Source organism: Neomonachus schauinslandi, chromosome 6 (genome assembly GCF_002201575.2).
Source record: "Neomonachus schauinslandi chromosome 6, ASM220157v2, whole genome shotgun sequence".
NCBI classification, from domain to species: Eukaryota; Metazoa; Chordata; class Mammalia; order Carnivora; family Phocidae; genus Neomonachus; species Neomonachus schauinslandi.
In genome coordinates, this window is record NC_058408.1 from 132,070,822 (window position 1) to 132,087,442 (window position 16,621).

Genomic DNA, 16,621 nt, shown 5'->3' on the forward strand with positions numbered 1-16,621 from the left:
GAAGACTCCCCTGTTTATATACTGATCTCTCCTTTTTATAAACTATTTCAGAGAAATTAGCACTTAAGTATACTTTGTTTTGCAATTATTAATCTCTTCCTCCCTTCCTCTGCATCAGTCAGTATCTATTCATGTGTCAAGCATGGGCCAGCACCAGAGCTACGATGAGGAGTGAGATGTGACCTTCTAATCTTGCATTTATTAATCTAGTCTCTTTCAAGTAGACTGTAAACTCTACAGTCAACAAACACATTTTAAGAGAAATAATGGTGAATACAGGGCCTAAGACATAACACCTAAGATATAACACCTAAGACACCTTTGTATAATCAAATACATAGATAAATTCATGCTCATCTATCTACTCAGTGTCCAAATGTTAGACACTGAGAACACCATGCTTCAAAGGAGGGGACAGTAAACCTTTTTTAAAGGGCCAGATAATAAATGCTGTAGGCTTTATAGACCATACAGTTCCTGCTGTGACTACTCAGTTCTGCCATGTAGAGCAAAAGCAGCCACAGTGGGTGTATAACTAAATATGACTGTGTTCTAGTAAAACTTTATTCAGAAAAACAACTGGCGGGCCATATTGGCCCCACAGGCCATATAGTTTACCAACCCCAGCTTCACGGAATGAGACATAGATGAACAGAACATATTACAAAGAGTACAAAAGAGGGTTTAGATCAGTGCTTCTTACCCTTGTTTGAGGCATAAACTCTTCTGAAAATGTGACTAAACACCTTTGCTGGAAAACACATCTACAAAATTCTCCTTTCAGTTCATCAGTTCTGTAGCTGAATTTATGCATCCTTGGATATGTAACAAGCCATTCATGGGAAAGTAAAGGTGTATATCCCCACCATATAAGGAAACTATCACATTCTCCCTGAAACTACAATTTGAGGTTCTCAACAGAACTTGGTCCCAACCCAGAATCCTTGACGTGAGCAAGGAACCCACTCATGCCCTCTTACCTCTCTGGCCCAGCATATAAGGCAGCATAGTGCCTTCACGCCCAGCCCTGTCCCCTTTTGCTCACCAACTGAACAACGAGCCCTGGAACCCACTTCAGATGCCTGTTTAATATCCACTTTCAGCCCTCCGCTGTGCGGAACATTCTTCTCCAATGTGAAAACTCACCAGTAAGCAGTGCACAGGGTCCCCCCTTAGATCCGTGTCTGGCGCCTGCAGCAAACGCCAGTCTCGGCCTTTGTTATACGTGATGAAAGTCTTCACTTGGTTGTCAATCTTCTTGTTAGCCAAGAACATTCCCTTTATCCCTGCTACCTGGGAAAAATTGACATGGCTGAAAAATACATCAATTTGAGATAGGATATATTTGTTTACTTAAAAAAATGCAGACTGTCAAATTCAGCTTAAGCACTTGTCTTGGAGAAAAGAGAGGGTGAGGATGGGGGAACGGGGTAATGCTTAAGTATAATGACTCCCTGGACTATGGGACAGAAAAGCAATATATCTATGCCCCTTATGGTATGGCGGTTGTATTCTAAGTTTGATGGAAGCTTCTTATTTCCTCTAAGGTAGGTTAGTGGTAGCTTGCCATCGCCTAGAGTTACAATCTGGTGCTTTCAGTTCTGCTGCTTGGTAAATGATACGTACATAGGGCTACTTTAATTTTATGTTAGGCATAGCGCCCATGCTCTTAAATACTCGATCTCATTTAATCTTTGTAGCAATCCTCTTGGCTAAGTATAACCTATTCTTTTTCACGTATGAGGAAACCGAGGCTCATCCAGGTAAAGTGACTTCTCCAAGGTCATGCCACCTAAGGTACACAGAGGGTAAGTGGCAGACCTGGAATTTTAACCCAGAGCTGATGGCTTCACAGCCATGCTCTTAACAACTATCTAAGTCACTGAGCTATCTACAGCCTGGGGCAATTGAAAACAAGGTCAGTTTAAAGCTCATGATCCAATTGCTATTGTTTCCCCCTCGCCTTTTTTTTTTCCTATAAAAAGATGGCTCTATTAAGCCACTGGAACATACTGAACAAAAGAGAACAGCGTTTCAACATAAAGAAGCAGTGGTTTCCCTAAGCTGTGAAATCATTCCCTCCTCCGTTCCTATAACACCTTGTTCCCACTATAACCAGTCCGCATTAATTACTTGGCTCTGACAATATGATTGCCTTCTCTCTTCCATACTTGAGGAAAGAGGTCAACTGGGTAAGTTGATGAAGCCGTGAAATAACAAATCATGACTTGGGTACCGTATTTTTCAAGCGTCTTCGGGTGTATTAAATGCATTCATACCCATTTTACCCTACTTGGAATTAAGACAACCCAGGAAGACTGAGGGCCAGTGAGAGAAGGATCTGAATGTGTGCAACAGGGCAGGCCATCCCTTTTAATGCTCACGGTAACCGTGAGATAGAGTTACCGGCAGCCACATTTTGAAGATAAGGAAACAGAAGCTTAGAATGAGTGGTTTTGTGGAGCACAGATGGTGGTAGTAAGTGGACAAGCTAACAAGTATATTTGAACCCACTTATCTCAGGCCCTTTACAGGAGAATATGAACATTTTTAAGCAGAAGAGTGAAAAAAGAGCATGAGCCCGTGCCATCCACCCAGCACTATGCCCAGTGATTTATATGCCAAACCTCCGATATTCACTACAAACCTGCCTCATAGCTACGGCCCAGATTCTATGGATGAAGAAACTGATGCGTAGACAAAATTTAATTGCTTATGATAACAGACAGTTGGGGCTCACATTCAAATCTGTCCAACTTCCAATGTTCTTTTAACAAATACAGCTCTGAATTTCTCAACTCAAAGAGGTCGGGTTTCGATCAACAGAGTATGTACATTTTACCTTGGCTTTTGACACAGTCAAACCTCATTAGTTTGTACCTGCTGATGTGGCATATGGGATAATTTAGAGTTGGGCCAACTTTGTATTCCTTTGGAACAACATGTTTGTTAAGCAAATAAATGGTATAAACAAGTAGCTGGGCGGAATACTTTGAACTACTTAGGAGAACAAGCCTCATTTTGGGCAATCAACAGCAAGCAGACAGTTTCTTATGCATTGTTGATCCTCGACATAATGTGGGAGACATAAATTCCAGGGGCACTGTACCTCCCAAAGATGGTATGTTAATTATGAATAGTATTTAGTTATTCACTATCCCAGCTCCATAAGGACTGCTCACCAGAGAACCCCATATTGGTTCTGCATATGTTCCAGAGGCTGTTACATATTTAAATAAGACTAAACTGCCAGTTCTTTAAAAACGAAATTTCATGAATCAGAATTTTCACAAGTCATGCTCGTTTTCTCTCCACAGCATACTCATCCATGAGAAACAATGCTGTCTTAACCATTCAACACTCTAGGTTACGGTAAGCACAGAAAGAATGAAATTATTACCTATTCCAGTAGTTTCCTTGCCCATTTTCCTTCCTGCCTCTCCCTCTTTTGGCAAGAGTGTCAGAGCAGGGTTATATGTGTTTAGGAGCTGGGTTCATTTGATTTGCAGAAGCGGTGACTTCATTGGCCCCCAACTGCTTGGCATTATCAAATGCCACTTGAGTGGAAAGCTACGCTTTGAAATTCATCTTTGGCAGCCTGGCCTTCGGGTTTATCTTGGGGAATAAAAACTTGCCAAAGCAGAGGCAATGGGTGACAATAGGGGACGAAGCTGGAGTGGGTCTGCTTATTTTCCTCTTGTGGCCAAGGCACTGTATCTGTGAAAATCCCATGTGTGGTGTCTTTTTATTTTTCTTGCTTTTTTGGTCCGCTCTGCAGAGATGGTCACCCTGGCTCTTTAGTTTCTTGGGCCATCCACTCCTCCTTTTGCTCTGAGCCTGAGAAGCCCATCTTTCTGGGTGTCTTGGTGCCCCTCTAGGCATAAAGCACGTTCCTCAAGGGCTCCTTTGTGAGGTCTCGTCTTCTATTTCTTGGAACCTCTCGCCTCTTATTTTAGATATCACTTTGGAAATCAAGGGAGCAGTGTCAGTGCCCAAAATATGGAATGTGTGTGTACTGGTGGGTACATGTACGTGCATATGTATGTATAAGGTCTGGGGTTCCACTGAGGATGGGGGGATAGGTTTATGTTGCCAGACAACCTCAGTATTCATAGTATGTGCATATTTGTGTGGAACGGGTTAGGGCTGAGGGATGGCGCAGGATGGGCAAAAGTAATATTCCCGACGAAGACATGCCTTCACGTGAACACGGACAGTTTCTGAGAATGATATTCCTGTGGCAATGACACTCACATCAGGGAGTCTGTCTTCCTTTGGGGAAAGACCCGTTACCTTTTTTACCTTTCTGAATTCTGCTCAAAAATGCTGAGTGAGTTGAGAAGCCACTTATCTTTCTTTGCCTCTCATATGGGGAGTGTGATACCAGAAGTCTCAAAGGTATTTAGTTATTATTTCTTATTCTCTAATCTCATAGGAGCCAAAACACCATTCTGATTAGACTTTAAATATGAAGCGTTACAGCTTAAACCTCAAGCCACCACAAAGCACATCCGCACACTTAGTGGGCCCCTGGGAGCCAGCTTCACATTGCTGCCCTCCCTTCTCCTATTTCACTCCCCGGGTTCATACAGGCTGTCTCCCACTCCCTTGGATAACATGCTGATATGTCTCCACCCACCCACTTCCTTTGTTTTTTATATGCATCTCTACAGAGCGCTCTTGTATCTCAATCTTTCTTTCACATGCTCCACTGGAGGCTAAGCTGGGAAGACCCCCGAACAAGAGTTTCTGCTTGTTTCTGACTCTACTGCTTAACTGGGAGATGACCCCTCCCAACCTCTGTCTCAGACTGCAACTACAAAGCCGAGGTGTCAAAATTAGAAGAGAATAAAAATTATGAATCAACAAGCATGGCAAGAAAGAGAACGTATCCGTGACCATAATTTCTTTGGGCTTTGGACATAGGATATTTTTCTGTTCTAAAGAGAGGATTGCAGCCAGGAGAAACACAAATTCAGAGGGAGAAAGGCCAGGGGTGACTTTGCAATCAAGGAGCCCACTCCCCGCAAATGCCCGAGTGTTCTTTTCTTCCCTCTACTGACTTAACCAGGCAGAACTCCTCTCCTAAGGAGAGAGTAGCCTTAAGTATAATTAGACGGTAACATTCCATGTCCTGTAAGCAATATGCCCCGGAAGGGAGAGCATTTTTCTTCTCCACCTCCTATGCTGGATTGTAAGAGGCACCTTTCCCCAAGCAATCAAGGTGTAAGTACATCGTCAGAACTGTTGAGCTTTCTCTTTTAAAGAGGGGGCACTCATCATGTGCAGAAGACACGATGTGTGTATCCAAACATGCACTGCTCGTTGGTTATGTCTTCCATGATGCCCACTGTGCTCACTCAAGTGTGCGCACATTCTGTGCATTCCGAATGTGCCAGCCAGGTGGCTTCACTCCCAACACAACCCTTTCTACTTGGCTGGGGTGAACTGTCATTGTCCATTAAGCCAAAGTGCTCTTCATCATCATTAATTGATACTCTATTCCCAGAGGAGGGAGGATATTGTCCAAAGCTGTCAGACCCCCTCTCATCAACCACACCAGACGAAAACACTAGGAATCACACGTCTCAGACACACTCATCATGTCTCCTTTGCTCTGGCCACCATCAGGCACCATCTTCTGTTACCCATCCCATGTGATGCCGCTGGAGCATTTGTGCTTTCAGGAATGACAGAATTTTAGGATGCTTGTTCCTGGGCTTCTCTTATGGAAACACATCCACCAGACGAAATTGGGATGCATAATGACAGTACTGCCTGAATTGAGCTATTAACTGCAGACTCAGGACTTGGGTCAGAAGGTGGTGAATAGGTCCAGAGCTATCATTTGTGGATTCTGTTTATGTTGGCTTTTTCAAGACTGTTTTATTTTTCTTGCCTGGTTTCTTCTACTTCTAGGTAAAGTCTAATACTATTTATTCTACCCTTCAATGACCTCCAGTCTAAGGGCTATTACTGGGCCACAATCAAATACAAGCCCAAATCTTTCGAGAGACACAAATAGTTTGTTCTTAAGAGTTTGCATACTCTAGGATTCAGATCCTAATTCTGCCACAACTAGCACTGTAATCTTGCAAAAATGATAGCATTTTCTGCCTCCATTTACTTATGTTTAAAGTGGAAGTAATTATAGTCCTAGCATCATAAAGTTAATACATGGATTGAGTGAGATAATTATGGAAAGTTCTTTACACAGTGCCTGGCACATACTGGCACCCAAAATATTATCTGTTGTTATTATGAACTTGCATCAACAAAAATCACTATCCAGCATTTTTGCTCTGTGGCCAACTTTCCTGCCTAATATTTCTTGAATCTTTTGAATGTGGTTCATGTTCAGTAGTCAACTGACTCTGAAGGAAAATTCTGGTATTTGAATAATTAAACCATGTAAGATGTCATCCAACACTCTGTCCCCAAAATCAAATGCATACATGTACCTCTAGGGCAGAGAGAGCCACATTTGTTGTAAAGTTTCAATGTGTGTATGTGAACAAAATGATTGAATTTAATGAGAAATATGCTTTACAAAGACTCATCAACAATACATCTCCTTGATACACAGACTCATACCGTTATACATTGCACAGTTTGCCTCTGCTGAAAAGCTTAAAGAACACACAGGAATGGCAGGTCGTTGGCATGCAGAAGCATACAAGCAAAGAACTCACGCCATCCTCCTCAGTCACCCCCAAATGTGAGCAGACGTGCACTCCATATATTCTATCTTTGTCACCCCTACCTCATATGTTGCTCATCTATGCTCCTCATTAATTCATTTATGGATTTTCTTACTTTTCATTTATCTCTAAGCACTCATCATTCATTGCAATTCTACTGGGAGATTCATGCTGGATGGCTTTCAGCTTCCTGCTAGCCAGAACAATCAGATTTAAGGAGCATTTGTGCCAGGTTCCATGTCAGCCAATATTCTTTCTACCTAGGTAATCAGCAGATACGGCACCGCCGTTCTGATCACATCAATTTCAATTCAAGTTGCTGCAAACTGTCAGGCTAATAAAACCAAAGACTCTTCTTCCCAGGCCCCGGGATGCAGAACACCTTTACATAATGCAGTCACATCACTGCTCACAATGATGATGATAAGAGCAAGCAGTTGTCCTACGGACAGTCAACTGCAAGAGAGACACAAAAGGGAAACACAAGGATTAATCAAGAAGTGATTTGCCATGTCCAGAAGTTACCCTGTTTCCTCTTCTCATTCCATACCTGTTAGCAATATCTGAATTCAGAAAACCATTCATGAAAACAGGTGTAAATAACGGGACACTGCAAAGCTGCCCCTGTCCAAATCTGTCATCTTTTGTCATCATCAAGGGACCAATTAGAATGGTCTCTGTTTTGGCAGAAAACAAAATTTATCCCAGAAAAAACACTTTCACAATGACTTGAAAAGAGGGGAGGAGTTAATCAAAAAGGGAAAAATGCAACCTGAAAATGAGAAAATGTTTTTGGGAGAACAAGGAGAGAGTCAAGGCCAGGGAAGCAAACCAGGTGATTGATCTGGGGCAGCTGCTTTGACTTCATATCAGACTCTTGAAGCAAATATTTCCATTGTAAGTGCTGGAATCAGCCATGAAAATGCATGGCATTTCAACAAAACACACTAACAATTTAAATGTTTGCACGACATTTACAAATGAGGAAAGAAATGTGGTAATTTACACTTGTTTATAAGAAGATGACTAGTTCGCATTAAGCAACATCCTATGGCCATGCTAAGTGCAATATGGGAAGAAACAAAGATCCAAAAGTGTGGAAGTGTGTTAGATATTTAAAAAATGTGGGTAGATTTTAAGACTATAAGAACAGAACATTGTATGGGGGCTTAACTTCATTGGAATATAATATTAATTATGCTATCTATAATTTATTGAACATTGATGCATTCTTGGCACTGTTCATAGTACATACAGTAAGAAGATTAACTTAAGTAATCCTCAGAAATTCTATCAAGTAGGTACCATGTATATATAGCTCCATATTTTAAACAAGGAAACTGAGGCTTGGAAGTTCTTGGTTTTGTCTCTAGAAGACTACATGTGGTGTAGCTGGGATATAAATCCAGACATCCTGACTCCAAAATTTATACTTTAAATCACAATTTTATCCAACATGAATTTGAAACTAAATCACCAGAATATGTAAATGTTTTCCACAATACATGTTCAGTTTGAGGCTGAGATACATGATACTACTATATTTATCTGGAACATAGGCAGGAAAAGAGTGGAAAAACTTTGTGAATGTGTAAAAAAGTCTATAGTGTATTTTTCTAAATATATACACACAAACTATGTCTCACGCTAGTTTGGGCTCTGAATGGGGCATGTAAGTTTGTTAACACGACTTTATACATACAGAAAAGTTTAGACACTAGAAGAAAATCCCCAAGAGCTGCTAAAGGAGAAGGGGGATGGGTAGACAGCATTAAAAGGAATCACAATGATAGGTTTAAATTTGTTAAATGAAATTGGTTTCTTTCTTTAATATACTAGATATCATTCCCTTGCCTCTCATTACATAAACAACCTCTTGACTCTATGAACTTATACTCAACCAAAAGATAGCATCATTATGATTGCACATATTTGAATCAGATTTTTTTTCAGATAGGATATAGGTAAATGAGTGCACTTCCCAAATTCTGAATACATTTTGTAATGGCTCATTATAACCCATTTTAAATCCTTTATGGTACAAGATAAGACTGACAAATGGCTAAAATCCATCCCCAAATAGCAGCTTGCTTTCTACCTAGCCATGCTTTAAATGGCATTCAAGTGTTGGTATTTGTTATGAAAGCTAAGCAACCTAGCATATTTGGTTTTATTTGTATCCTGGTCATTTTGAGAAACAAAGGGCCATAGCTGTTTAGGGAAATATGGTAAACTTTGTTTTTTGTCTCTGCCTTCCCCCTTCCCATTTAGGAGAGAAAGACCTATCACTTCTGTCTCACTCACTGGCCCACAATTAGCCAGTGGAAGTTACCAGTTTAGAAAGGAACTCAGGTCCAATGGGAGTATCTTCTCCCCCGCCCCTTCCCGCCGCTCTGTTCCTTCTTCAGAGGGGAAAGGAGGATGCCCACTGCCCCTTTGCTCAAACTCTGACACCCTGTTTGCCCTTCAAGATTATTTTCAAATTTCACACTAGGATCACCCTTGTTCAAACCTTTCAATTGTTTGACTGCTTCCCCAGACACTCTCTCCAGGTCCCCGGAGACTTCATGGACTGTGGACTTCATCAAGAAAGGATTCCTCCCAGAGGTGTTGTGTGGAATGCAAATTAACCAATAAAAATGTTCTACAAATCCTCCCCTCTCCCAAATGAAATGAGGCCATATAAGGAACTAGGAATTAAAATGATGGAGGCGACAGCCAATGGTGGGCCCTTACTAACTGCCAGCCCAGGCACTGCAGGGGCTCAGGATTACACATGCCTTGTGACATACCTCATAGAGGTCGATCATGATGTTGCCCTCAGGACCTCTGTTGCTCTGGACATTCTCCAAGGCCAGTGTGAAATAGACCCCACGGGTGTCTGAGATATAGAGGTTGTAGGTGTCATTTTGGTTCCATTCTTGAACCGCTGCAAACACTTGATTCTCATCTGTGCTGATGACGTGCATGTCCTGAAGAAAGACACAGAGAAGTGAAAAGGATGAAGAGCTTCATATGTTAACATGGCATGTGTCCAAAGAGAGTGGAATCTCATGAAGAATACCAGAATAGGCTCTTAGGCACTGTCATGGAAGATAAAAATTTTCCTTTTGTATATTCATGAATAATAATTAATTAGGTAAATGTTAATCATTTCCTTTGTCATTTGTGGGGTTAGGCAGTAAGGTCATGAGAAAATTGGGCAGAGAGATGCCTGGTAGCTCACTTATAATTTAATTACCTCATTAGATAATTGAAGAATACTTTCTCAAATATGTATAACTTTGGAGAATCAGTCATCCTGATATACTTGGCCAGGCACAAACATGGTACGTGTTCAGAAGGCTTATGTGGGGCAAATATGAGGAAAAGCTGGAGAGACAGAGGGAAAATAGGTAAGTCCTGCTTCTCTCAGAGTGGTCCATGGGCCACCAGCATGGGCATCACCTGTGAGCTTGTTAGATACACTGAATCTCAGGCCTCACTTACTGAATCAAAAATCTGTATGTAAATAAAATCTGAGTGATTTATATGCACATGAAAGTTTGAGAAACATTCCCTAAGGCTCAGCAACTCCCAGAAGCCCCTGAGGAAAACATTCACCTGAGAATCACCCCAAAGCACTCATCTTCACATCAATGAGTGTTCAAGGACTAAGTGGCTTATCTAAACCTTTACTCTGAGAAGTTCAGCAGGGAAACTTAAGTGAGAGAGGAAAAAAGAGGCCTCCTTTCAGACTCTGGTAGTCCAAGGCAAAGGTAATGTGGAAGCAGTGAGCGCATGTCCCTGGGATGGGAATTCCAAACCCTTTCTTCCCCATTCAGAACTCCAGAGAAGTAGATGTTCAGGGGAGGCTGACACAGACCAAGGCTTGCTGTCTCAGACCAAGGCTTGCCATCTTCTGTGCATAAGCTCTTGGCAGCTGCCTACTGCCTTTACTTAAGGCAGTAGACACTGGTTTAACTTTCAAAAACCAAAAATCAAAACAAAACAAAAACAGAATTAAAAATAAGCATAAAGACTGAAGAACAGTATGGAAAGATTCTTGGCTTTTGTGTAGCTTAGTACTCAAATCTTCCCAGATGGATCATCCTCCACCCTTGAAAAGCTTCAGGGGAACTTCCAATCTTCTTCGGCAATTATTTCAGTGCTAGAAAGTTCTACCTAACTTCTAACCTACATTTCTCCTTATAATATATGCCCATGTTCTCTCAACCAAACAATCAGCAATTCAGCTTGGACCTTGCTCTAAACATATAGGAACAAGTCTCTCCCTCCTTTACCATGATCACAGTGAACTCCGATGATCCCAGAAGGAAGAAGTCTTCATCCACAGAGTTTCATATTCCTCACCCCTACTTGGGTCTCATATGCCATGCTCTAGAGTTTGGTAATGCTTTTATATAAAGAATACAGAGTGGGAGGCCAAAAATGAATCCTTCCCATTAATTCAATGTGAATCAATAATGCAAACTTATGTTTGGTATGGAAGTTGGCCATTGTTTGTATCAGTCAAATGTCTATTCCATTTCTTCTGATAATTGTAGTTAATGTTCTTTGAAAAACACCCTTATTACTCTCAGACAAATTTCCTTCCTGTACTTAGTCTTTGCTACATTTTGCTACCCTCAACACCAGAAAAGAGCTTACTGGCTTAGCATTCAGATTATTCAATGTCCCTGACCACAGTGGTTGGATCAGTGATGGGTATGCAACACGAAGTCAATAAGAAACAATTCTACAATGACACTGGTATTATCAGAAAGTAAAAAAAAAAAAAAAAGAAGCCTAGATCTGATGAAGGCATATCTTGGAGGGGAAGCAGGGGATGAAGCCAGTCCTGAAGAAAATAGGCTCAAAAGGAAGAGAGATAGGCCACATTCTGTGAAAGTCTTTGAGCCTTTGAATGTGGACAGCTAAGAAGCCTGCCCCACCTGTAAACCTTTCAGTTAGAGAGAACAGTAGAACAAAATGGTTAAAAGAATGGACTTTGAAGTAAAGCTACTTGAGTTCAGATCTTCCCTCTATAACTTAGCTGTGTGAACTAAACTCTGTGTCTGAGAATTTCTACCTGCAAAACAGAGATATTAGTGTGCCCTCCACGGAGTTATGAGGATTAAATCAGTTACTAAGTGGTAAGCACTGAGAATAGTGCCTGGCACATAGCATCTGTTCCATACATGCTAGCTATTCTCAATTATGCAAGCCCTTAAATCCCCTTTGTTGATGAAGCAAGGTTGATTTGGCTTTTCTGTTCACTGCAAATGTTGGCGGGCTAACTAGTATACTTAATAAAAAGTGGTTCATGCCAAGTATTTTGCTTCTTTGTAATGGAGGGGATTAGCTATGGAAATTAGCCCAAGGGCCATTCAACCACTGAGGGCCAAACTCTCTATGGCTCCCCACTTCCTGAAAGACAAAGACCCAAATATTTATTCTGCCATTTGGAATCCTCACATAACTGCTCCCAATTCACTAGTAAGCAGGATGCAGCATCTTCCCTGAATTCAATTCGAAATATTGAAGCACAGATCTGGCCCCCACGTAACTATTGCCCACCTCTGTGCCTTTGGAGTGAATCTGTGCACTGGTGAACCTCTGAATTCCGGGTCATCACAGATATCTTGTTAATAAATGCTAGGGGCTAGATACATCAACTATATTATCCCAACTCATGCAAATTTTTATTTTATAGATTCAGAACTAAACAGTGCTTCAAGGTCACCTAGAGAACTAGTCAAGTAACAATAACAGATTCAAAAGGCCATCTCTAGATAAGGGCCAAGATCAGATTTCTCTCTCTCTCTCTCTCTCCATATAATCCAATGACACTGAAGAGACTTAAAAAATGTTGGTCTCAGATATCTTAATTGAAAGATCTGACATATTTAAATGTCATCTTTCTTTTCTCTTCTTGCCTACATTCTCCTCTATCAGGAAAATACACTCTTTCTACATAAAGTGGCACTTTATGTTCAATACTTTTACTGAGACACAAAATTTTAGAACAAGAAGTGACCTTTGAGATCTTCTACTAGAGTGTTTCCCAAAATCTGTTCCATAGGACATCAGCATTGATGGGTTCTAATAGACTTTTTTTTTTAATGGATCCCTTTATAAAATGTTTTGATTAATGCTGAGTTATAGAGTTTTCTTGCTCACAGGACATCCTAGAGCTTTTGACACCAGTGACCTACCATTACTCTTGAGGCAAGGGGCATAGAATGGAGTTTATTTTTTTCTTAAGCTTATTTGATCATGGAGCCAAATTTTCGTGAAGCATCTCTAAGGATATTTTATTCAGAGTAACATTTATTTTATTTTAAAAATGTAAAAACAAAACAAAACAAAAGCACAAACAAACAAAACACAGAGAAAGTGAAATTGGTAAGCCAGTCGAAGGCTTCAAAGCAGGTTAGTGGCAGATGCAGGTCTGGAATCCGGGCCTTCTGCTGCCAACCAACGTCTGCACCACCCACGCCCCTGTTCCCATCGATCTCCCACCACAGAGACAACTAGATCCATTCTGATAATAATATTACCTTGCTTTTATAGAGTATCTGTCCTCCAAAATGCTCAAAGCACTTTCATATGTATTGCCTCATTCATCTACCTTGAGTAGCTCAGAATGAGCTGCACATAAGTTAAGGCAAGGAAACTGTCACCATGTCTCCCAGCCTGGGTTGGGGGGGAGGGCTCATGCTTTTAATAGCAGCAGCAACATTAAAGTCTCCCCGTCTCCCTCTCCCGTCAGTGTTACCATTATGTTATTATTATTATTTTTTTAACACAGCTCAGGATAACCATGGTCTTTCAAGAGCTGATACAATGCAGTGGATGATTACAGAAAATTTGAACATGAAAGTGCTGGTTTGTCTCGATTCCTTTGGTGGGCATAAAGCTTTGTTCCTTTTCAGCCAAGGCAGCCCTGGCTTTGATAGAAGGCCGTGAAATACAGGCGCCTTTCTGGCAGATCGCTCCACCCAAGCTGGGGCTATTCTTTGAAGGTGTAATGGGATTGTAATGAGACGTCTCATTGCCTTAAATAATAAACACCTGTTTGGACCACATAATATGTTCATTTGCTGTGCTGGCTCCTATTTTTCCAGGGATGAGAGAAATTAATCATGGCGTTCTACCCTCATACCTCGGATGAGGCTAGTAATGGAGCATGCTCATCTGGGATAGCAAGGGGAGGGGACAGACAGCTGATTCAGGGTAAAAGTATCACTTTTCCTTCCAGAATGGATGGATGTCACTGGGGGCAAGTGTCAACAGTGATCTGTGTGATGGCTACGAACAAGCAGCGCAAAGGATGTGTTTCCTAACACTCCAGCAAGAGATCCAAAGATGGTTCTTTGGTTTTAAATGACCATTCCTGGGGCTCCTTAGGTCCACAGGACATTTTCTTTTGATGGTCCTCCAGTATATCAAAATTTGTGGGGGATTGGCTATCTTCTAATAGTAAGCTATTAATTTATTTCAAGAGAAGAAAAGTATAATACAAAGGATGCCAATTTGGGAGCTCAGGAGACTTGAGTGCTTGCCTCACTTGGGCTGCAAACAGCTTTTGGTTTGGCTGGGACTTACTCCACACAAAGAGTATATTCCCAGGAGAGAACACAAGAGGAGTGACTCATATCTGCTGCTTCCTGATTTGGTCTCAATTCCCACATGCCTCTTGAGGGAGAGCATCTCCCTGCATTGACTTTAATTCTTATTTTTAAAGGTGTAAATCTTGCAAGCTAAACTACTGCATTTGCTGACCAATCAAAGAAATAGCAATTTATTTCAGCACTCAAGGAGAAAGAAAAAAAAAAACAAAACAAAATGGCTCTGTTGGACTTACTGAGGAGGCATGATCATATCCCTCATGGACCTTCCTAAAAGATTATCCAGTGTAATTTTAACAACAGTCAGATTTAATTTTACATATGGACTTTACCCGATTTTCATCTGAGGCACAAGTCCAAAGTTGTAAGTGCTTGTCTTTTTGAAAACACTTTAAGCTGAATCAAGAGCAGGGAGCATTTAAGTGTATAAGTCACAGACATATAGTTCTGGGCAATTACCACTGTCATTAATCTCTTAGCAGCTGGAAATAAGAACTACTAACATGGATATTGTTCCCTGGAGTCAACAGTGCAATTTAATGTGTGTAGTTATCTTGAATGGGCCAATGTCTCAGCCCACCTTACTATCCTGCTAGGCTTAGGGGCAGAGTGATGGCCAAGAAGGAGAATTCTGCCTGTAGAGGCCAGAGCAACTGGCTACCACTGGCTCTCCTGGAAGAGGAGACCTGTGATGTCCTTGTGCTATCCCATGATTTCCGGGCAGCTAGCTGGTGTTGGTCCAGGACAGCATACTACAAAGTCATGGATAAAAACACAAGATAAGGAGTCATGAACACTCAATCAAAAAAAGTTCCCTATGTTCTTTGTCCAACCTAAAGGTTGCAAAGCTGAGCTACAACTACATTTAAACCTGCACTGTCCCCTCCTACAGCCATACATACCTCCCTTGCTCTAAGATCAAGACACAATACATTAACTATTTCAGACCACAAATCCACATAACTTTGAGCTCCCAAGTCAGTTTGTCCTCCACTAGGTGGTGCTCCATATTAACACAGTTGTTCAGTGTTTCTGGATGTCAGCAGTTGAGAGGGTCTTTAACTTTTGTCTGTCATTATTTTCAAAGGAGTATGTCTTTGGGGAAGTCCAAAAAATTAGCTGTGCCTCAGAACTCTAAAACCAGTCTCATAAGTTCCATCGAGAGACAAAGCAAAGGTTGGGTGTCATCTAGATGCACCACCTCTCAATAAGTAACAATAAAATGGGATAGAAACGTATCACACCTGTTGTACTGATATAACGTGTATCCAAAGCCTATTTTCTGTCTTTCTAGAATACCCATACATACTGCTTGAAAATCTTTATTACTGAAAAACAAAAGCAAATCAGTTGACAATCTATTCAGATGCTCCTACAGCAAGAATTAGAGAGAGAGAGAAGTTGAAAAACGTTCATGGGGGGATGAGAAGAGATAAATGAATATGAGGGTCCTTGGGAAAGGGGTGAAGGCGAGAATATGGGAACTGGAAAAATACTAAAATGAAGAAATCCATTCAGGTCATACCTTGGGCAAAGCATATTTGGGCAGCTTCATTTGGGCAAAGGCATTCCTCCGGTAGGACACGTAGTAATGTGGCCGTCCTCCCGATGTCAGCTGGATCACAAACACAAAGGTAAGAGGAGCTATTATAACAGTTACAGGCCATAGAGAAACAGCCTCAAATGGTAGGGGCTAGCTGCCAACCCAGCAGTGTGAATGACTATTGTGGACAAGTGTGAAGAACTAGAGTTCCGTTCAAAAACAACTCATACAGTGTATGTGAGTTGGTCTGAGGCGCAAGCTAAACCCACTGCATGAAAATATAATTCTTCAATTTGCACTGTGGCTCAGAAGCCAGGATACATTTTCAGTTTCTTTCTTTTCTTCTTCTTCTTCTTTTTTTTAATGATACAAGCCACAGAGTAGATTAGCTTCATGTCCATCAGCAGTCCCAGCTGTCTAGCCCGACTATGGGCGTGCAAACAGGTCCCCGAGCCATACTGGAAGGAAATGGCCCAGGTCAGACAGTGCCAGAGCAGGAACCCCTCATCTCTGAGCACTGAATTCCATTTGCTGCTGTCACATTGATGCCTCTGAGTACGTCTCAGATCCAGCAGTGCTGCTGACACAGTAGACGGGAAGCCGGCCAGCATCGTGGTCCAAAATCACTACAGATCTCTATCTCCCAGAAGAGAACTGTGAGCAACCTCCTCCATGTCTGTCTGGCACATACAGCCCCATGAACCCCGTGGGTGCCAGGGAGGGCAAGAAGGGGTGCGGTCTCCACCTCAGCATGAGCACTATCC

The 16,621-nt window shown here is 41.5% G+C and overlaps 1 protein-coding gene across 4 annotated transcripts in view; it reads right to left on the reverse strand.

The window, feature by feature from the left end:
- Window positions 1–16,621, reverse strand: part of SORCS1 (sortilin related VPS10 domain containing receptor 1) — a 510,277-nt gene that overhangs the window by 106,149 nt on the left and 387,507 nt on the right. For all 4 annotated transcript variants that reach the window (XM_021699529.1, XM_021699531.1, XM_021699532.1 and 1 more), the window contains exons 8-10: window positions 15,840–15,929; window positions 9,494–9,673; window positions 1,147–1,293 (exon numbers count right to left, since the gene is read on the reverse strand). In XM_021699529.1, the coding sequence (XP_021555204.1) occupies window positions 1,147–1,293; window positions 9,494–9,673; window positions 15,840–15,929 (417 nt within the window). The remainder of the gene's footprint in view (window positions 1–1,146; window positions 1,294–9,493; window positions 9,674–15,839; window positions 15,930–16,621) is intronic.